Genomic DNA, 23,529 nt, shown 5'->3' on the forward strand with positions numbered 1-23,529 from the left:
AATATTGAGTAATTTCAGAACTGCGTAACCCTGGCGTCGCAAATTTGGTCTCAAAAGATGCGCAAGACTTGAAAGTAAAAAGTTAGAGAGTGGCACGGGCAACAATTTTGTGTGGCGGCGTAGCGGCAAAATTTGACGAGCGGTTTACTAAGAGTCGAACAGCATTTACAATGTTTTGTTTACAGTTGCATCTAATCAGGAAAACCACACAAACAACTGTATGAAGAGTCAAGGTTCTAGTTTGAAAATGACTACATTAGGTGGTTTCAGACCGCCTCGAAGTTCGCCAGTTCCAGGTATTCTCTGATCGGGAAATTTACCCCGATCAGAAAATACCAGGTATTTTGGTAATGTGAAAGCAAACTACGCGTAATTTCCCCGAAAGAAAATACCCGCTAAATAGTAGGTACTTGGCGAAATTACGAGAACTTTCGTGGGGATTTTTCCAAGGTCGCAGGTATTTTGGCGATGTGAAAGCAAATTACGGGAACTTTTATCCCAGCGTGTCGTTGGGCGCGGGGGCGTGGGTGGCCGCTTGGCTAGTGATTTTGAATCTCCCGCCTTGCCTGCTTATCAGACCACACTGCGCATGCTCGTAACTTCGGGAACTTATCCCGAAGGATGTGTTTCGGGGCGGTGTGAATGCAGGAATAATTAACGGGTATTTTTTAGCCTTAAAAAGTTCTCGTAATTTAACGGGGATTCTTGTGATCGAGGCGGTTTGAAACCACCTATTATCAACCTAGCAATTTAATCAAGCAAGTGGAGCGCTTTTGGCAGTCTCGCCTGCATTACGCCATTGAATATAGCAGCAGTGCTGATTTTGAAAAAACAACGATTGAATTATTAAAAAAAAAAACACAAGTCATATAATAAAATACATTCAATGACCCTATAAAGTGACCTTTGACCTTTGTAATGTGACCCAAATCTAATGCAGGATGTTCAACGATACATGTAACTTGATAATGTCTAAGTTTCATGAACTAGTTCCATAAAATTTCAAAGTTATGATGAAGTTCATTGACCCTATATGACCTTTGACCTTGGTCATGTGGCCGTAACCTCTCACAAGATATTCAGTGATTTTTGGTTGCTCTTATGTCTAGTTTTCATGAACTAGATCCATAAAATTCTAGTTATGATGGGAATTAAACAAATACTCCTAAATGGCCAAGACCCAAGATGACCTTTGACCTTGGTCATGTAAATTGAAACTCAGAAAGGATATTCAGTATTATACCATTACCCTTATGCCTAAGTTTCATCAACTGGATCCATATACTTCCTAAGTTATGAAGATGTTTCAAAAACTTAACCTGGGTTATAATTTCAACTAGCACATCAATGAAGTGGAGCTCATCCAGCATCTCGCAAAAAATTTTAGCATCAGCCCAGTTGACAATGTAGTGAATTATATTGGTGACACAAATTGAGGATATAGAATTGAATTTGATGAAGAAATGATAGAAGCATTTTGTGATTTATGAATAAATTTCATATAAAATAAGCATAAATCATAAGTCAAAAGTTCTAAACTCTGTGTAGAACCTTGGTAAACCTCATGTAGCTCTCAGATGGAACAAAAATAATCAAAATCAATCAACAAATAAAGCCTCTTCTTTATTTGTTGACTTAATTTTAAAATGCTTCTTCTTTGTCATTTTAATTTCAGCCCAGTTGACACTGTAGTGAATTATATTGGTGACCTAAATTGAGGATATAAAATTTAAATTGATGAAGAAATGACATGACATACAAAATTTTAACACAGAATTTTTGAACTCATTAAATATACTAATTTATTCATAGCATTTTTTGTGATCTATGAATAAATTGCATATAAAAAAGCATAAATAATTTTCAAGTCAAAATGTCTAAACTCTGTGTAGAACCTTGGTAAACCTCATGTAGCTCTCAGATATGGAACAAAAATAATCAAATTCAATCAACAAATAAATAAGTATTTTGTGAGTTTTGAAAATATAAGAATAAATTAGTATATTTAATGAGTTCAAAAATTCTCTATTAAAATTTTGTATCACCACCTCAACCTCTCATATAAAGCAAACAAAATTGAAATTGATCAACAAATGAAGAAGGAAAAACATTTGTGTCTTATGAATAAATGTAACATAAATTATCATAAGTAATTTTCTAGACAAATTTCAAAATTTTGTGTATACGTTTGGTGAACCTTGTGCAGCTCTACCAGAGAGAAGAAAAAAAAAATCGGACACAAATGAAGAAGAGGCATTTTCTGTGATTTATGAATAAATCTTGCATAAATTAGAATAATTTTCTACTGAAAATTTCAAATTTCTGTGTAGAAGTATGGTGAACCTCATGAAGTTCTGCCGGATGGAAGAAAAAAAATCAAAATTTGTCAACAATTAAAAGAAGAAGCATTTTATGTGAATTTTTAAAAATACGCATAAATTACCATATCTAATGAGTTTCAAAATTCTGTGTAGAAGTTTTGAATCCCCCACCAAATGCTATCATATAAAGCAAACACAGCATAAGCTCATCTGGCCATTCGGGCCGGATGAGCTTGAAACTTAACCTTGGTAAAGATTTCACTGTTGACGATGCCGCCGTCACCCTTGCCGCCACCGTCGGAAAAGCAGCGCCTATAGTCTCGCTCTGTTGTGCAGGCGAGACAAAAATAAATATTGTGCTGAAACAATTAGAGGAAGTCGGGCTTGGGGTCAATTTTGGTTTTTGAGGGAGGTCATGTATAATTATTATCATTCAAAAAAAATATAGATGCCACAAAATACAGTATGTTAAAATAGGGGTCAGTCATCAAACCAATTATAAAGGAATTGCCCTCGATAGAGTAACAGAAAAAAACTTACCACATGATTATTTAGCCAATTCTTGAACCGATACCTGTAGTCGGCCATATCATGGTCATATTGGTTAACCTGCGATGGATCACACTCGGCAAGTGCTACATGGAAACAGAGGGGGATATAAGAATCTCTAATATTTTACAGAAAACTTGACAATTGTCTGTGCAATTAAAATCAAATCATACACTAAATCGACAAGCAAGGTTTCCTGTAAATCATTCATCATGACACACAGTTCTATTCACTTGGCCTTTAAACATCCATATATTCAGTTCAAGTGTGGTAAAACAGATAAATTCTACTTCTAGGGTGTGCGCCTCCTTGTAGCCCCCTCTCTCTTTTTTCTGTCACTGTACTTAACTCTGGATGTTTTATGCTTTTTGAGAGTTACCATCTGTTTCATTAATATTTGTAGAGGCAGCTGGACTAGTTTGATAACATTTGTGTTTGGATCTCCTGTTTAACTTTGATGTCTCATTTTTTATCTAACTTGGCATTTCACTGTGCAGCCATTTTACAACAGCTCAACATGATGTTCACTCAGCTTTATTAAATCTCTTCACTTTGTAGTGTACAATAGACTTGACATTGACAATGGGATTGGTCAAGTTTGGATCATTTGTTATCTTTCTTTTTATTCTTGTACTACACGCAAGTGAATAGAGTACTTTAAACACATCTTCCCTATGTACTGAGTGTAGTATCCCTCTTCGTCTGAAAAAGTGTTATGGCATTCGTATTGTATACTATGCAAACACTGACGCTACATTTCAAGTGCTTCTTAGATCTGGTGATATTAGTCCAAATCCGGGTCCTGAAGGATGTGATTCTTCTTCTACGACTGACACTGCATGGCACAATGCATCATCACATAATCGACGTAAGGTGTATGACCGTGTCCTTCTTCATAGTCTTTCGCACACCAAACATTGGCTGGACAGAGAAGTCTGGGAAACCATCATCTCTCTTGACATTGCCAGGAAGAAGAAGAAGCGCACGCATCGTGGACATAGGTCACCGGAAAAGTGTCAACTCCAGTTGGTGACACCACACATGTGTCTGGCCGCTCCACCTTCGTTGCCATATTCGCCTTCGCCTTCCCTGTCACCAACACCATCTTCGATTAATGATCTCATTGAAAGACGGCTATCAATGAGTATGTTGAATGCCTGGTCCTTGCGGAATAAATCTGATGAATTCCAAGATTACGTCCTCGAGCATAATTTTGATGTAGTGTTCATCTACGAGACATGGTTGACCTCAGCTGATGACGCAGTTATAGCCAATCTCCTTCCTCAAGGTTATACCTTTAGGCATAGGTGTAGAGCAAACAGGAGAGGAGGTGGTCTTGCGATCCTATACCGTGATGGACTGACAGCAGCTATAAGGCCTTCATTACATATGAAGGGCGTCGAGATGATGTCTGTTACTTTATCATCCACTAACAATATCAGCATTGATGTAGTTACGGTATATCGCCCTCCTGGGACCCGTGTTGCCTTCTCCACTTTCATCGAAGAGTTTACTGTCATCTTGGAGGAGATCTCTTTCCGACCCGCTCCCCTTGTTATTGAAGGTGACTTCAACATTCATTTGGATAACTTGACTTTGCCCAACACGAAGAAGTTCAATGAACTGCTTTCCAGTTATGGCCTTGCTCAGATGGTAACATCACCTATGCACGAACGTGGTCATATTCTTGATGCTTTCATCATACGATCATCTGATAGTGATATTTTCTCTAGTCTTCGTGTAATCCCTGGCATTTCGGACTATTCGACAGTAGCATGCTTTCATAATGTGGCCAAGCCACGTCCTGAGATGAGACAGTCGGTTGTACGTAACATCAAAGCTATTGACAGAGTATCGTTCGCTGATGAACTGAAGCAGAGCAACATTGCTGGTGGCTCCTCTCTGGATGTTCACGCTGCAGTTACTCAGTACAACACAAGCCTTATCAATCTAATGGACAAGCATGCACCGGCTAAGTTGTGCAAGGTCAAACTTCGCCCTCAGGCTCCTTGGTATACCCAACATATAATGTTTCACAATCTCAGTTAGATCGCCTTAGGAAACTCCAACATAATTCTGCCCGTATCATCACCATGTCCCCCAAGAGGAATCACATAACCCCCATTCTCAAATCTCTTCACTGGTTACCTGTTGTATAGCGCATTAAATTCAAAATCCTACTTGTTTTCCATTCTATTCACAGAACTGCACCTCAATACAACTCTTCCTTGATTACTCCATACGATCCCTCTCGCAACCTTAGGTCTTCTAGTTCATTCTTACTCGCTATACCACAATCTCATAATTCATGGGGGCATCGATCATTTCAACATGCTGGGCCTTTTTTATGGAATAAACTACCAATAGAAATCCGCAATATTTCTTGTCTCACCACTTTCAAAAGTTCTCTTAAAACCTGGATATTCACGCAAGCTTAATAGGTAATTGTTATTCTACCCCTCTTTTTAGTAGGTTTTCTTTCTTTTTCTTTTTCCTTTTCTTTTCTTTTCTTTATTGCGCCATGAGCATCTTTTTATGATGGATACCGGCGCATTACAAATGATCATATTATTAACAAAATAAAACTTGCTTCTGCCGTGAAGGTGAGACAATATTACAAGAATCTTACCTGTTTCGTCCAAGATGACTGCTACACGAGAGGTGTTGGTAAGGCCAACGCTGTCACTGGAGACTGTGATAACTAAAGTGGTATTACTACTAACTTCACTAATCTCACAGAGAACAGCTAGGAATTCCCTCTTTCCGCTCCCACTGGACCTGAAGGTTTTTTGAGAGCAATTATAGATCATCAAGTCCCCTGAAAATGAGGCTGTGATGTCTGAGCTGCTTGGTCCCTCAAAGAGTTTGAAGATTTCGACTGTGGCATCAGGTACATTTTTGGGGAAGTAAACCTCATAGACAGAGGGTGACCGATCAAGGATTTGCCCACCTAGATAAGAACATATGAAGAGAATAATAAGCCTTGACTCGACATTGTGCAATGACACTCGGCAAAGATTTTTTAAGTGCTCACACGTTGGGTAACAGATTGGTGTACTTACATGAATATATTTACAGATATGCATTGATTATGTTGAATCTGTAATAATAGTCTCCATCTGTGCAGACAAAATGTTATCATGTTATAGATGAGCTCATAAGTTTGTCTGCACAACTTTGACACACATACACACACAGGCAAAATTTAAGCCGCTACTGTATTTGACTGGTGCATATTTATTGCATAAGTGTGAAATATCATTAATTCCTCATTTCATTGACTGTGTAAAAGTTACATTTCTGGAGATTTAGACATATGAACTTGCAATACAGATGGTGAGACACTGACCTGGTGATTAATTACCTGAGAATCAAATATTTACTTTCACCAAAACCCTTTTTATTTCACATTTACCTATAACAGGTTCAAATCTGCCTAATAATTTAAGAAAAAATGGAATATAACATTTGACAAAACTCATTTCTTAGGACCACTTGTTGTGAAGTGTGGGTATTGAATAAACTCACTTTTGGTCATGTTTGTTGTCAAAGCCTTTTATGAGAGCCCCCCCCCCCCCTTGTCTTGAAAGGGTGCGTCAACTTAACTCCCCTCCCTTAAACCTGTGTTTTGAGAAAAGCTCCCTCATTTTTCAAGTTTTCACTGTATATTTCATCAGTGCATCCAGTCCACACACAGTGACTGGGCTTGGGCAGGAGACACACACACATCCTATGTGGAGTAGTCCCAATAGTAAGGCATCGTTAGTCTATGACTTGTTGGAAGTAACCAAGATCACTGTTTAGCCATGTGAGTGATTCCAATGCTCTAATGAATCCTGCATACATTTAGTCAATTATTTTTTAAAATCACTCCCAGCCCCTAATACAATATTAGCACTGACAGTGTAACTCTGCACATAGATATTGCATTGCACCATTTAAAATAGCCGACACTGTCAGGCTGCGATGCATTCAATGTTTTATTTTTAAAAATTCAAGTGAGGTTTTATCAAAGAAGAAATTTAATATGAAAAGGATTTCTCTGAGTACAAATTCTGTTCAAATTTGATAAACTTCATCCTATTCAATTTGATTGAAAAAGAAGTAAAAGAACGTCCAGTTGATTTAATACACAAGATGCAAACAATAAACATGAAATTAGCAACAATGAATTAAATAATCATTTAACAATAAATAACAATGAAGAAAAATAAATGTCAATTAAATAAACACTGTCAAACTTTAAATGAATTTGTAAACAAGCAGGACAAACTGCAATGCTAAACCATGCTTTGAATTATGAAAAAAAGAATGGCTTTCAAAAACTGAAAATGGCTCTGGTAAAATGAAAAATGGCTCTCAAATTTTTTTCAAAATGGCTTCTAAAAATAAAAAGTAATTTTAACACTGTTGCATTGATTTACCTTCCATGGTGTCTGGTGTAAACTTGAAAACCATGTTGTCCAGGGTGCCAATGATATCACCACCATTTACTTCAAGGTGAGTTACTGCAAGCGGCCACTTGTTTTGTATCTGCGATGATTGAAATCATAAAATCAAATGAAAAAGCTAATAAATATCATTAGTACTATTTAGAATTAGACTGCACAGACCATGTGAAAACAAATTAATTTACTGCTACAATGATTGAATACAACCTTGAAGAACTAATGTCAATGGTATTTCTAATATCGGTAGGTATGCGGGAGCATGAGTGCCCAATGCATGATCTGACCAAATGCGATGATACACTTTGAAACACATACATGTACAACTGGGAATCTAAGTGCAGATTTTATCTTAAATAATAAACTAGAACCATCACTAAAGGTGATTAATAAACCTACCATTACCATGGAAACAGATTCCAACACATGGGAAAAATACATCTTGCCTAGGATTGCCCCTAGACCAATGCCTGAGCTAAATATAAGAATTGGCTAAAAACAGATGACGAAAAATAGTAGTTCAAAAACACAAGATTTTTGCCTCATTTTTTAACACATGATATGGTGTTCCCATGGCAACACACTTTCCAACACATGGAAACAGAAGTCCTGGGGCGGTATTCTGAGGTCATTTTATCTCTTAAAAATGAAATTGGTGTTCTGAGATGACATTTTATCCCTTAGATAAAATTCGAAATATTTTCTTGCATATAAATTTTATCTTGTGTATCTACATGTATAGGGCCTAGATGATACACGAAAGAGCAGTGCCTGCGCTAACTTACAAATCGCATATTTTACCATTGCAACGTGGATGATGTGCTCGCGCCCATGTTACTTTGAACTGAAGAAAAATAACTTGAAAGAGGGCAGGGGCTATTTCATCTCTGCGATGAAGATTTCATCAATGTTTCTTAGTGAATTAACTTTGAATATTGACATGAAAATGAAGAAAAATTACACATTTGTTGAAAGTAACACTTAAAAGTTATTCCTGTACAATCAGGAATTATTTCGTAAGACTTTTCTTGACTTCTGTCTTTGAAATGATGCTTGAAAAGATGCGATAAAGACTTTGGAAAAAAGATGAGAGTATTGTCATTTTTACAAGCGTATTTAAAGTCAATAAAGTGACGCAATCTCACCCCTTTGCCACACCTCCTGGCAGTGGATTTCCGTTGGTTGAGTAAATTGAGAGCTATAAAAGCGTGTTTCTCAATGGATATTGATTAAAAAATAGGTGTGTCTTACAGAGATGAAATGAAGATAAAATTGTTCTCAGAATATCAATTCGGAGAGATTTTAAGGTTATTTTATCTCACTGATATTAACAGAGATAAAATATTTTATTTTATCTGAGATAAAATGGATCTCAGAATACCACCCCTGTACAGCCATATTTCATTTGAAAAGTAGTTGAAAAGTGATGAAGTAGTACGAACCATAAAACTTAATTTGGGGCATATAATATATTGTTACCATGGAAAGTGTTGTGTCTGAGGCCGGCTTGTCCGAGGACAGATCACTCAAGGACAAGGCCAAGGCCTGAGGCCAGACCGAATATATTCCAATACAACAAACGTGCATAAATTATATTGCAAGCAGCGCTTGTTATTATCATAGCAACAAATGCCGGGAAATTGTTATTTCAATTTTTCATTTTCACAATCAATAACTTGAATAAAAATAAGAACATAATAAAACTTAATGTTGATTGAATTGATTTTGAAGGCACTTGTTACATAAAATGTTGAACATAAAGTTTAGAATGAGAATACCAAGAGACTGATGTGATGGTGCACATGAAAAACATTTTTTATTCTACAGTTATAGCATGCGCACATGCATTGCAAAGTCGAGTATCCGTCACGTCATTGTCAGTGAAGCATGCATGCAGTGCAGCAGCTCTGCATGAATTGGCTTTGACATCAAGAAAAAATAGAAAGACAACCCGATTTCCGACACACACAAAATATGTGTCTCAGACATCTTTACCTTGAAACCAATGAGTGAGCAAAATTTCATGAGATTAAGTTGAAAATAGATGAAGTAATTCAAAATGCAAGATTTTTACACAATTTTTCAAAATACAATATGTCATTACCATCATGGCAACATGATTTTTGACACACACATTATATGTCTTGCACATCTTTACCTCAAGACCAATATGTGTGCCGAATTTCATAAGAATTGGTAAAAGAACTGAGGAAGTAGTTTAACTGCAAGATTTTTTCCTTATTTTTGCCATAATATCCTGATACCATGGCTGCACATACAAAAAATATGTCTTGCAAATCTTCACCCCAAAATCAATATTTGTGCCAAGTTTCATAAAAATTGGTTATAAACTAAGGAAGTAGTTCGATGCACAAGATTTGCATAAATAATTAAATGCAAAATATTTTGTGATTTCAAAAAATGTGTTTAAACCAAAATAATTATTCAGTTTACAATTCATTGTTAAAGGTTTGAATCCTTCACCTATAGTGCTATCATTGAAGAAATCAGAATATCAGATAATATGGAGCAGTAGTATTATAATATATAATAAACAGAATAAATTGCACATTAATAAGCAAATTATTTAGTCAAAATCTCAAAAAAACCTGTGTAGAAATTTGCTGGACACTGTATAGCTCTACCAGATGAAACCCCCCAAAAAAATAAAAAGCACATTTTTTTAATTTTGAAAAATAAAAAGAAAATAGCATATTCAATAAGCCATATTCTGTCTCACTCTGTGCTAAAATTATGGGAAACCAAAAATGTTTTTTAAAAAATTGATTACATTGTATGTTTCTCATATTCATTGTGCTCTTTCCTAAGTCTTTAATTGTGCAGATAACTACCCGCATCTTATTTAACTTTCCCAAATAGTTCAGAATTATTTGAGAGTCAAATGCGCTAAAACATTGAACCTCTCCTGTCAAAGATTTATGCCACTATTGGCTATCCATAGTTAAACCACAACTTTAGAACACAATCTGAATTAAACCCGACTTCAGAATACTATACAGGCCAATGGGTTCAAATTCTGTGTAGAGGGTTGAATATCCTATCTAGTGCTGTCATATGAAGCAAACACATTTGAAATCAGTCATGAAATGACAAAGGAAGCATTTCAGGGCTGGGCTATTCGAGATGTATTGAGGACTGGGGGGGGGGGCATGATGGCCCCCCTTCTGATCTCGGCCACCGTTCGCGCGATCACGCCCAGTCCTTTTAGGGTTAAGGGCGATCTGAGCTAATAATAATCATACCACTACATAGCCACTTCAACTATCAGCAGATTTCACATTCACCCAGCTTGACATAACACATCATTATCACCCTTCTCCATTCTCAACAAGTCGAGTGCCTGACAAGGAATGTGGAACATCTCATTTTTCAAAATTTGGGTATGACTTGGATGGCTGGGCATTGTTTAACAGGTGTCAAAATTAAATAGGCCTTAATATTACCTATGGGATTAATAGAGTTTATGTTTTTGAACAGGTGGGTGTTTCATAAAACTGTTTGTATGCAACATGTATGTTACAAATGACTTAATGCATGACAGGTGACTCTTTCTTTAGTTAAATGATATATCTCTATGTAAATGAATAGCATCTAAGTACATATGGCAGTCATGCGTGTATGTATTCTCACCTGCTGATCAGTAAGCATTGAAATGTCAGCCTTGATGTTAATCTGCTTTGTGATGATGACAGCAGAACTATTGATGGATGCTTCATAGACTGTATTGTTATCTGAAAAGATATATATATGATGATTAAAATTGAACTCTTTACAAATTGTGTAACCCATCCATGTGGTTTATAACGCCCTGTTATTCAGAGAGCTTTAACTTTTATCTAAACATCTTGAAAGGAAATGTTATAGTGTTGTATGAACTTTTTCATCATGTATCAATTTATTGGACTACTAATGTAATAAAGCGCTGTAAATTGGTTATCTAAAAAAATTCTTATATCTTTCTGACAAAATTTTGGTCCTTTTTATTTGGGTTCTTGTGTTAGTAGCATTATGTCTGTATTCATTACAAAATTTTGATAATCTGATATTAAACGCCTTTTGTAGTGAAAAGAAATAGGAGTAAATCTCTGCCTGATCAAAGTACATGTATCTCTGACAAAAGCATATCTTTCTACATGTGAAAGGTACCATGTGTCTTAACTTAAAACAATGAACCTGATCATTGAATTGTCAAGCATGATATTCCCCTCTGAAAATATCATAAAAAAAAAAAAAGAATTCTGATTTTAGTCGGCAGCACATCATGCCTGAATCATGTCATGTGGACTCTCTTCCATTAATAATCTTAGGGAGACGGAGCGAGGGGGGAGGGTCAATTTTGAAGTCAAAACTTGGCCAAGAAAGGTGCCTTAGGGCGATTCCATGCTAGAAAAATCAGCCATTTTCGCAAGATTTTTCAATCTACTGCCCAAACAAATGAAGAACTCAGTTTGTTTTGTGGTAATAATAAAGTACTACTGATAAGGCATATGAAAATATGACAACCGACAAAAATATGTTGTCCATGGGTGAATTAGAGGTGAAAATGTTGCGTTATACGAGACATTTCTGAGTCCCGTACGACACACAACATTTTCACCTTTAATTCATGTATAATTTTTTGTTGGTAATCAGTTTTTCAGATGACTACCTACTATAACTTGATTGACAGAAAATAATTTTCTATTGCTCAAGCGATCAGCTAAGAGACTAGAGATTGTTGTGAAAATGTCCCGTACAACACGTATGGAATCGCCCCATATTGCAGCAAAGTATCCGCAAAAATAATTTAAGGTGCTGCTTTATAATTTTTATTTATAGACAAAATTGCTTTGTAATTCTTTATATCAAATTATGCAAACTTGATAACTTTATTTCTAGTTTTATCATTCCCCTTAAATCATCTTCATAAATTTAGTGGGGAGCATTTCTCTAACAAAGACAATATCTATTTTAAAAAAAATACAAACCTGGATTTATTCTGTTATTGTTTTGTCAATTTCTTTACACATACTCTTGCTTTTTAAATTCTAATGAAATTCCTTATCTTCCAGCATTTAATTGATCATTCTTAACATGAAAATATGATTAAAATGGTTTAGGAAATGAAATTACCAGTAGCAATGTTTGAACACATGTACATGCAACAATTTATGAAGAATATTTTCCAATTGTTAGAAAACCTTTCCTAAAATATGCAGGCATTCTTAAGTTGGTTCAGGATGAAATCTCCTGCATTTAAATAAAAGCATTTTGCACCATAACTGCATTTTCAATACACTTACAATAACCCATTAGTAAAGCCCATTACATGGACTGAACTTACTAGTGCCAACATAAACTTTAATTCCAGTGTCATTCAAAACTACAAGCTGCTGGCCACGAATACCCTCAAAGACAGCCAGAGCTTCATCACTCTCACGATTGTAGTCGTCGCACGTTGTTGTCAGGCCACAATTTGGAGCATTGGTGTTCATTAAAGGATAGTCCCTCAGGTAGGTGTATAGACTTGACGGGAATATGTCGCTGCACTGCAGTCGCAAACATAAATAAATGAGAATGAAATAGTAAAGACACATGGAAGCTTTTATATAACTGCAAAACATTTTGGATACCAAACATCTGGACACCCACTGGCCATGGGTACAGAAAGGTATTGTGCTGACTCCTAAAATATAATGAAAGGGTTTTGATGTCATGAGTTGATATACACAATTTCTTTTTCTCTCACAGGTTTCAGAGTTAAGGCATACAATACCTATTTGAAAGGGAGTCCAATGTTAGTATTCAAAAATGTTTATGAAAGAAAAAACAAGGCAGAGATATATTATTGAAAGTTTGAAAGAAATCATATATGAAATAAAAAAGTAAGGGAGCAAAGCAACCAACTAAGACCGTGCGGAGAGAGGTTAGGGCAGTTACCCCCCCCCCCCCCCGTGTGGATTTAAAGTACATACTTCAAGAGTCAAAAGTATTTTATGACTTTTTGTGGCCATCATTGCAAAGGGGAAGTATTAGTGACTAGATACATAACTTCATTTTTCAGAATAGTGACTAGAGTTATGCAGATATCAGCTCTAAAAAATGATTTACTTTCATGCCATATTTCTGTCTTCATCGGTCCTCCGGCGAGCTCCAGTATGAGCGACGTCATGCAATGAGCTTTGAGCAGCCGAGATGACAGCAGCCGATTGAAGACATTCTTTTTGATCAGCGTTTTTTTAGAATTGTTTATTCCTCATAAAATTGGTCTTATTTTATAGGTACAAGTTTGAAATTTTTTAACATATTTTGGTGACCAATATTTAGCTTAGGACAAACAATTTTATTTGGAGAAATATATGTGAATAAAGAAAGCATATTTTCACATAGAAATCATATTTGCATCTCATTGATATTACATGTATAACCAATATGAAGCATAGACATTCTTCTTCATGACTGAACAAAAACTACGAAATTTCATGAAGTAGCAAAGTCAGGAACCACAAAAAAAACCCACGGCAATGCTCACCGCAAAATGAATGGAATTGCAGAATTGCCGAAACATTTTGATTACGAAACTGCAGCAAACAGACTTTGTTTGATATATCATTAACAAGTGGAGCGCCTCTGGCAGTCTCAACTGCATAACAAGATTCAATATAGCAGCAGTGCTGACTTTAAAAACTACTAAAAAATAATCATTCTCAAAAATTACAATTCATATAATGATTAATACTATGTTCAGTGAAAATAAGACATTTGACCTTGATCATGTGACCTAAGACTTGTCAGTGATACTTGATTACCCCTACATCCACATTTTATAAACTAAATTTTAAAGTTATAATAGCAATCTAATAATTACCTCCAAAATGGCCATATTCATTGGCCTTAAATGAACTTTGACTTTGGCCATGTGACCTGAAACTCTCATGAAAAACTGTATATAAGACTGGAGAATGTTATGATATATCAATATTTATTAGGTGGTCTGTCATGAATATGACAGATCACCTATTATATTCGTCAGAATTTTCTTTATTTTTATTGCCAAAGCTAGTAACCACTTTATCTCAATATCGGGCGTGTCAATTTTCTTGATTTTCATGTCATGTATGGCAATCATTATGGACATGCGAAACGAAACTTTTCAAGGTTATCAAATCATGATGACGTCATCTAGGCGCCATTTTGTAAAATTAAATGATTGATCATATCATCGCAACTAATCATAAAAAATCATCCATATTTGCATCATATCAAGTTCAGGTGACAAGTCATCAGGACATGTCAACAGAGGTCATGCAAAGGTCACGACGTGCACGTACGCGCGCGTCAAATTTTAAAAATTTTCCAAATCAACCGTGGTCAAGTTTGGGTACGTTTCAGGCCATTTTGAGCATGTCAAGAATTTGCGCGCGCACAGGTATGCGTGCGCGTTCTTGATCCTACCATCGCTATGCCTCTTCGAGTCGTCATTTATTTTGTGTCTGTCCATCGTCCATGATCTTCTGATTAATTTGATACCTTATTAAGCCTTTTACGACCAATACTACCGGAATGCGCGTCCATTCAAATTTGCATTGCACGCGCGTGCAAACTCGCAAAATAAGTCATAAGTGGGCAAAAATATGCCTATATAAAATTCACTGTAGCTCTTCAGGGAGTCCGTTGACCCCCAATTTTTTTTTCCTATTCGAATAGAGTATGAATTGGAGATATGATTTTATGCCACATTTGACCCTTAAAAACATCGTGACGTCATCAACATGGCGTCGGAACTAAAAATTAGTGTTTTCTGTTTCATGATGTCACCACACTCATGTAAATTTATTCTAATTACGTAAATATTGGTCTTTTCTCGCCAAATTTTCAATATGTTTTACCTTAGAATGTACCCTTTAGACAATATGTCCATTGTTTCATTTTAAAGCTTGTACTATTCTCAAAACTGGAATTTGTACTAGGTTTGTCATCATGACATTTTTCTACTTGCAACAATTTACATTGACAATATGTTTCCTGTTTTGCACTCCATGTCTGTCCGGAAGATCGTGGTCGACTGGATAACGCACCTGCCTGGTAACGCTAGGGTCGGTGGTTCAAACCTCGCTTGACTCTCTTTTTTTTTTTTTTCCTTTATTAGGTGGTCTGTCATGAATATGACAGATCACCTATTATATTCGTCAGAATTTTCTTTATTTTTATTGCCAAAGCTAGTAACCACTTTATCTCAATATCGGGCGTGTCAATTTTCTTGATTTTCATGTCATGTATGGCAATCATTATGGACATGCGAAACGAAACTTTTCAAGGTTATCAAATCATGATGACGTCATCTAGGCGCCATTTTGTAAAATTAAATGATTGATCATATCATCGCAACTAATCATAAAAAATCATCCATATTTGCATCATATCAAGTTCAGGTGACAAGTCATCAGGACATGTCAACAGAGGTCATGCAAAGGTCACGACGCGCACGTACGCGCGCGTCAAATTTTAAAAATTTTCCAAATCAACCGTGGTCAAGTTTGGGTACGTTTCAGGCCATTTTGAGCATGTCAAGAATTTGCGCGCGCACAGGTATGCGTGCGCGTTCTTGATCCTACCATCGCTATGCCTCTTCGAGTCGTCATTTATTTTGTGTCTGTCCATCGTCCATGATCTTCTGATTACTTTGATACCTTATTAAGCCTCTTACGACCAATAATACCGGAATGCGCGTCCATTCAAATTTGCATTGCACGCGCGTGCAAACTCGCAAAATAAGTCATAAGTGGGCAAAAATATGCCTATATAAAATTCACTGTAGCTCTTCAGGGAGTCCGTTGACACCCAATTTTTCCTCACTCGTGGATATAGTCAATATCTCATCTGGAAAATGCATAAATACCACAAAATTACGTAAAAAATACACATTTTCGCAACATATACGTCAACGTATTTATGCATATTTGACCGTATCTTCGTTATTAGTGGTCAGTTTTCTCTCAAATTTTGATATGATGTAGTGAAGACAATTCTCTACAAATAACGTGTGAATAGTTTTCATTTTTGACCACAGTATCAATGTTTTGTGACCTGTTTCAGTTTTTTCAAATTTTTTCTGGGCCTAATTTTTTAGAATCTTTTTGAGAAAATGTTTCAGTATTCAATTTTACGGTCTTCCTGTAAAATTCAAGTGCACTGGTTTTGCGGTTTTTCATGTAGGACATTTTTTGTAGTTTTTCCGGAACTTTTCAAGAGGTAATTTTTACACTGTAAAACATCATTTATGTATTTTTTTAGTAAACGCTACAATATTGAAACGCTATTCAGTGGCAAAAATTTCATTCCAGACATTTTGTGGAAATTCCCGGAGTTTTTTTTTTGTGGTCTTTTTATTAAATATAACGTATAACAAATTTTCAGGTACCTTATATATAATTAAAAAAATTGTGCAATTTAGTTTATTACATATTTTCCCTAAATTTTGCAGGAAAATTGCTGGTATTTTAATATTTTACCCGAGTTTTTTTCATTAAAAATCATCACTAAAGAATTTTCAAGTAAATTTCAGTCATACTCGATTAATCAATGGATATTGAAAATTCTTGACGGAAAAAATGTGAAATGTTTTACAACAAAATTCTACTTAATTCTTTTATAAAAAAAACATCAATGATCGGTTTTTAAAGTTATTGAAATTTAGCAGAAATTTTTAACAGTAGTAATAAAGATATTTTAGTTTACAAAAAGTATCACCTATGAATTTTCAAGTATTCTGTGAAATTTATACCCATTGAAATTGTAAAAAATTCTTGCTTGAAATCTTGAAAAATATTGCTAACAGTACAAAGGATTTTTAAAAAGATTTTGCATAAAAAACTTAAAACTGTCGATTAAATATTAGCTGCTGTGAAAATTAAGGCGCCTTTCATTGCGCAATTTTAGAATGTCAATTTAGGTAAAATCATGGACCCTACTAGGGTCCATGGTAAAATCGTCTGAAATTTTTTGGGAGTTTTTAAGGCGTTTTACGTTTTGCTCCGAACTTCATTTCATATTTACCGTATTGTATTGTCACCACCATCATTATAATCATCACGATTGTCATCACCACATTAATAATCACATTTAGCAATGATCCAAATTTATTCCTATAATGTCCATGATCAAGATTATCAATATCTAAGTAATTCATTTCATACAACATTAGCCGACACTGAATGAAAATTCATGACAGACCACCTAATTCGTCCTCATGACGAATTAAAATCTAGTTTATCTTGTATCTTGTCTAACTGGTTTCTTCTGCAGAGGGTCAGCCTATGTTTTTTTTTTTCCTATTCTTTTCTTGTGTATCTTACCTTTGTCATGTTTTGTTTTTTACTTTACTATTTTACATACGATCTTCCTCTTTTTTTCATGCCATGTTATCCATACTTATTTCTTCTTCCATCATATATCCCTTAATTATATCATATTGTTGTTAGTTTATTAGACTTCATAATTGTACATTCAAGCAATGTATTCTATTTTTTTAGTGTGTTTTTTGTCATTGATTAGTTTTAGTTTGTCTTTTTCTTGTGTGTTTTATTGTTGTTGCTTTTTTAGTTGTTTTGTTTCTTTTGTATTTTTAAGGATATTACATGTACACACTGAATACTATTTAGTCATGTACTTGAAACAAAGGAGACCCTAGCCTTACAAGCCTTGCTTTTTCAGGGGTTCTCCTTGTCTTTCTCTCAATACGTAATTAGTTATTTGCTGTGTTTCTTTTTTTCTCTACTGTAACAATGATTTATGGTTAATTGATTTTCATTTGTAGAATGTGAAATCACACTTGTAAGATAAATGTATGTGCAGACAGAAAGACGAATAAATATCTTATCTTATATCTTATCTATGAGATATTCAGTGTTACTTGATTACTCTTATGTCCAAGTTTTATGAACTAGATCCATACACTTTTGGAGTTATGATGGTTATTCAACAATTCCCCCAACATGGCCAAGTTCATTGACCTTTGACTTTGGTCATATATACTGAAACTCACACAGGATCTTCAGTGTTGCTTGATTACTTTTATGTCCAAGTTTTATGAATCAGATCCATAAACTTTCAGTTATGATGGTAATTCAACAAATACCCCAGCATGGCCAAAGTTCATTCACCTTTGACCTTGGCCATGTGACCTGAAACTCCACAGGATGTTCATTGATACTTGATTACTCTTATGTCCAAGTTTTATGAAGTAGACCAATAAACTTTCAAAGTTATGATGGTAATTCACCATTACCCCCCAACTTGGCCAAAGTTCATTGACCCTAAATGTCCTTTGACCTTGGTCATGTGACTTGACACTTGAACAGGATGTTCAGTGATACTTGATTACTCTTATGTCCAAGTTCTATAAATCAGATCCATATATTTTTGAAGCTTGTTGCATAAAACTTTTTACCTGAGAAAACTCTGGTAAAAACTGAAAACTAAGGTTAGTCTGATTTCCGCCATTGACTTTAGCACTTCGCAAAAACTCCGGTAAAAACAACCTGAGTTTTCTCAGGTAAAAAGTTTTATGCAACAGGCCCCAGATATTTTTCAAGTTATGATGACATTTCAAAAACTTAACCTTAGGTTAAGATTTTGATGTTGGTTTCCCCAACATGGGGGTAATAAGTTTAACCTCTAAATGACCTTTGACCTTGGTCATGTGACCTGAAAATCAGGCAGGATATCCAGTAATACTTTATTGACCTAATATCCAAGTTTCTAGGTCCATATAATTTTTAACTTTTGCTGTCATTTCAAAAACTTAACCTTCGGTTATGATTTGATGTTGACGCCGTTTCCGTCAGAAAAACTGCACCTATGGTTTCACTCTGCTATGCCAGTGAGACAAAAATTAAGTTTTTCCCTAAGTTTGCAGCTCTGATGATATATACATATCAGAGAAGCAGCAAGCTAAATAAATGCAGGCTCTGATGGAGAATCTACACAGATCACATAATATAAAAGATATTACCTTCCTAGAGTTTGAATATAGCTTTTATTTTCCCCCAATGGAGTTATATTTTTCCCAAAGCATGCAGCACAGAGGGAACATATTCTTGTGATGGAAAAATATAGCTTCTGAGGGCAGTTGAAATGTTATTTATTTAAAAGATAGACCAGGCAATGTTATGTTGTATTTATATAGTCTATGTAGATTCATCATCAGAGACTGCATTCGTCATCTGGCTTTATGATAAATTTGAAATGCTTGCTGAAGCTCTGATCTATCTACAGGTATGTCATAAGATTTTTTTCTATTAGTGCGTTCTTCATGCAATAAACGTGTAAACACCAGTGTGTGCATCAAGTAGACTACCTGATTGCGCAACTTATAAGCAGCGAGTGGCGTCACCTTAGTGAATATATTGCCGCAGTTTACAATACAATGCAGTTATATTCACTGAGGTGACATCAAAACCTAGAATATAACAAATGCGATTGTTGCACCTACATGTATGATCATATGATGGTGTATTTAACTATCACTGATTCAAATCTACGTAACCTACATGTATGTAATATCATAACAGATACTGCCGTGTCTAACTGTTGAATAAGTCAAATATTTGCAATTTCCCTTCAAAGCAATATTTTTCCTTGGAGAATATTTTCCCTCAGTGTTGCGTGCTTCTGGGAAAATATAATCCCTTTTAAAAATATAACTCAGTCAGGGAAAATGATATTCACACTCTAGGTAGGCAATATCTATATACTGCTTCTGTGATTTTAACTTACTGAACACTCATATGAAGCGCTTGGTGGTAGATTTCTGATGCCCAAAATATCTTAACTATTTTTAATACAAACTTACACTCCTTCTTGCCACGGTGTCCTCAGCATCTATACTAATACTTTGCCACTGCTTATCAGTACTTGGCTGACCTCGGCGCGTACCTTCATTGAACAGTTTATCAATTTCAGACATGTCATACCGACAGATCGCAGTCGATGATAATCCCGCACTGTAATAGTAATAACCAGCATTTAGTACCATGCTCTCCATAGTAAAACTATATCACAGTGTTTACAAATATTCAATATAAAAATACATAATTACGATACAAAGACACAGAAAGGAGAAAAAGTTAGCAACTTCCGAAGGTTTCCATGAAAAAAATTGTGTAGTAGGATTTAAGGTAAACCTTGTATCTTTCTTGGGCAAGTGTTGGTCCTGAAAAGGACCAACAAAGTTTGGGTGGTCCTTTTCAGGACCGACACTTGCCCAAGAGAAAAAGGAAATGAATAATTTATTGGAAAAGAGGTACGTTTTCAGAGATTTCTTAAATTGATCTGTAGTATCTGATAGTTTAATGAAAGAGGAGATTTAGTAACTACCATGGTGACACTGATCAACAACCTATCAAAATCAAGGATTCCATGTAAGTTAACATTGCATGGAAAAGTTACAAAATACAAATATGATTGAAACTTTAAAAGCAATACATTCAGCCATTTAAGTGGAGTGGATGTCCCTATTGGTTCCATAATATTTGCTCCAGAGCCTGGGGGGTCACTTACATTGACGAGTGGATACCAAGAGCGAACAACAAAAAAAATGTAAAAAGGATGTCTTTTTCAAGATAGAGTATGTTACCTACTTAACATAATAAGGGTGCTAAAAACACTAAAATAATGAAAAAATGGCATCTATTTCGCTAGGAAAGCCATGTGTTTAAGGTCAAATTTGCATGGGTATAAAAAAGACTAAAATGTTTTATAAAGGAAGTACTTTTTGCTCCAACAGTCTACACTACGTTTAAAGTCCAATCTGCGCAAGGTGTAAGAGGTAAGGTCGTACTAAACCCAATGATGTACATGTAGGTAAAGGTAAAACCGACGTCCATGATACATAATTAAAATTTAAACTATTGCTGTACTTATTTAGGGTTTAATTCAGGGAATACTTGCCAAGGGCATCGTTTTGTTTTCAATACTTGTTAAGGGGTGCATTTTCAGAATATGGAAAATACATGTAATTGTTTAGGGTGCTTTTCGAGACCCCATGGTTTGCGCACGGTCTCCACTCATCAATGGATGTGCCCCCCCCCCCGGGCTCCAGGGTCAATTGCTCCGATTATCTGCACATTAAAAGCCAAACATATAATGTAATTTCTAAAACTAAATAAACCCTAAGACTAATCTTTACATTATTCTGAACCACAAACTCTATCTTAATCCTCACTCTAACCCTATGCCCTCTGAGATATTACAACTGGAGAAAATTTGTCACTGTCCCTATCATATCTCTATGAATATCGACATGTACACACTGCCAAAGGACATTGCACTAGACAAAAGAGATTGAAATGCAAAAGGGAAAAATAATTACTATTTTCTTACTCATTTCATTTTGTTCTAACTATAATATATCTGCTTTTCTGATTTTTTGTTCTTCAGAAACAATTTTTTTATTGAATTTCCTTTCAATTCAAGGGCAACTATGCTCATCTCCTTACTTGGGATTTGTGAACAATCCATAAATGAGATTATCAGTATCATAACTAGGAGACTGGAACACATCCTCTGAAAAAGAAAACAAAAAAGAAATCGAATAAACATATATAATGAAGATGATGACAATAATGATTAACATAATGCTTATGATCATGGGTACGATGACAAAACTGTCATTGACGATTATGATGACGATGATGAGGCTCATGACAAGAACCATAATGATGATGATAATTGACGATGATGAAGATGACCATGATGCTGACGATCATGATTGTCATGATATTGACAATGATGTCATTGATGATGATGATGATGACGATGACATTAATGATGATATTCATATTATATTAGATGGCTCAGAATAGAATACAAGAAATATTCCAAGTTTTGGCACATATTCCACGACCCGCAGATGAGTGCAATACCGGCACTAACGAGTGGAATATTTCTGGTATTCCATGAAATAAAGCCATCCAATATAATAATCATCTATCCCATCCCCCCTCCACAAACAAGGGAGAAATTTGATTGAACAAGTTACATCCCTCATCATAGTATGGCCTCATTGTTTCATTTGGAACAATTTAGTCATTGACAAGCAACTTTATTTTTATATGTAGTTCATTATGTCATCATTGAATGTCATTGTGCTTTATGCTGCGCATCACATTGCTCTCATTGTTGTACATGTTGTATATTTCACGCATTCGCGCAGGCACACTAGACTGTTGAATACGGTCTCAGATTCAACAGCAAATCTGGTACAGGAGCCTATGGAGTATTCATCGGATTCCGGATACACTCTGGTATTGAATAGGCAACTGATGCAGACCAAAATATATGTTTTTAATGTATGCTTGAACTCAAGAAATTGCATCTCATAATGAAAATGAAATTTCTGACTCAGCAATCAGCAATATTTTGCAAGCAATAACAACCTAACATCGAAAAAAAATATTAAGCAGCATTATTGTCTTATTTTTTGTGATCGATAAATTCACAGATTCGTCTATTCTTGGACAGACTGTATTCACATCAAAGTCTATTATCATCCATTCACTAATGTGGTCTGGGATTTTTAAGTAGTACTTACGGATTTCATTAAAGATGAATGGATATTCACTTCCAACCGAACACATCAGCCGTGTCTTAAGAAATGTAACAAAATTACCACCGAGTGTACCTGCTCCTCCTGTATCATTCTATGAAAAAAACACGAGACCAAGATTACACCTAATAAACATTGAGATTTCAACAAGTGCACATCTTCAAGTTCAAACATATTTCAGGATCATTTTGGATAATTTGAATAGCACATGAAAGGAAATATTGTATGAAGAGTATGTGACAGAATTCAAGTGCTATCTGGGCCCCATTGCATAAAACTTTTGCCGGAGTTTTTTTACAGCAAAAAATCAGGAAACTACGGCAAAAAAAAATTTGCCGGAGTTTTCCATTGCATAAAACTTTGCCGGAGTTTTTTACGGCAAAACTTTAAAAAAACTCCGGCAAATCAAGTGAGTTTTTGCCGTACCTCCTGTACCAACGGCAAAGTCCTAAAAACTCCGGCAAAGTCCTAAAAACTCTGGCAAAGTAGTTTCAAGATGGCTGCTCTACTGTATGCCATACAGCAGGCAGCTGTCTTGAGACGGGAGCGAGTCTTTAGAGATCGAATGCATCCCTTGGATATCTATGACAGCGAGATGCTGAAG

At 35.4% G+C, this 23,529-nt stretch overlaps 1 protein-coding gene across 2 annotated transcripts in view; it reads right to left on the bottom strand.

Moving 5' to 3' along the window:
* The window catches only part of LOC121415588, a 33,307-nt gene extending 10,264 nt beyond the window's left edge, over positions 1–23,043 (bottom strand). Inside the window, exons 1-8 of one of the 2 annotated variants that reach the window (XM_041608856.1) lie at positions 22,911–23,043; positions 21,817–21,883; positions 20,172–20,322; positions 12,663–12,867; positions 10,976–11,070; positions 7,295–7,406; positions 5,500–5,820; positions 2,862–2,956 (exon numbers count right to left, since the gene is read on the bottom strand). In XM_041608856.1, coding sequence (XP_041464790.1) covers positions 2,862–2,956; positions 5,500–5,820; positions 7,295–7,406; positions 10,976–11,070; positions 12,663–12,867; positions 20,172–20,322; positions 21,817–21,883; positions 22,911–22,956 — 1,092 coding nt within the window. In that variant the 5' untranslated portion in view covers positions 22,957–23,043. Of the gene's footprint in view, positions 1–2,861; positions 2,957–5,499; positions 5,821–7,294; positions 7,407–10,969; positions 11,071–12,662; positions 12,868–20,171; positions 20,323–21,816; positions 21,884–22,910 lie in introns of both variants that reach the window. The other variant, XM_041608855.1, reaches the window with a different exon arrangement.
* Between the last annotated feature and the right edge of the window lie 486 nt (positions 23,044–23,529).

Source organism: Lytechinus variegatus, chromosome 5 (assembly GCF_018143015.1).
Source record: "Lytechinus variegatus isolate NC3 chromosome 5, Lvar_3.0, whole genome shotgun sequence".
In the NCBI taxonomy this organism is placed as follows: Eukaryota; Metazoa; Echinodermata; class Echinoidea; order Temnopleuroida; family Toxopneustidae; genus Lytechinus; species Lytechinus variegatus.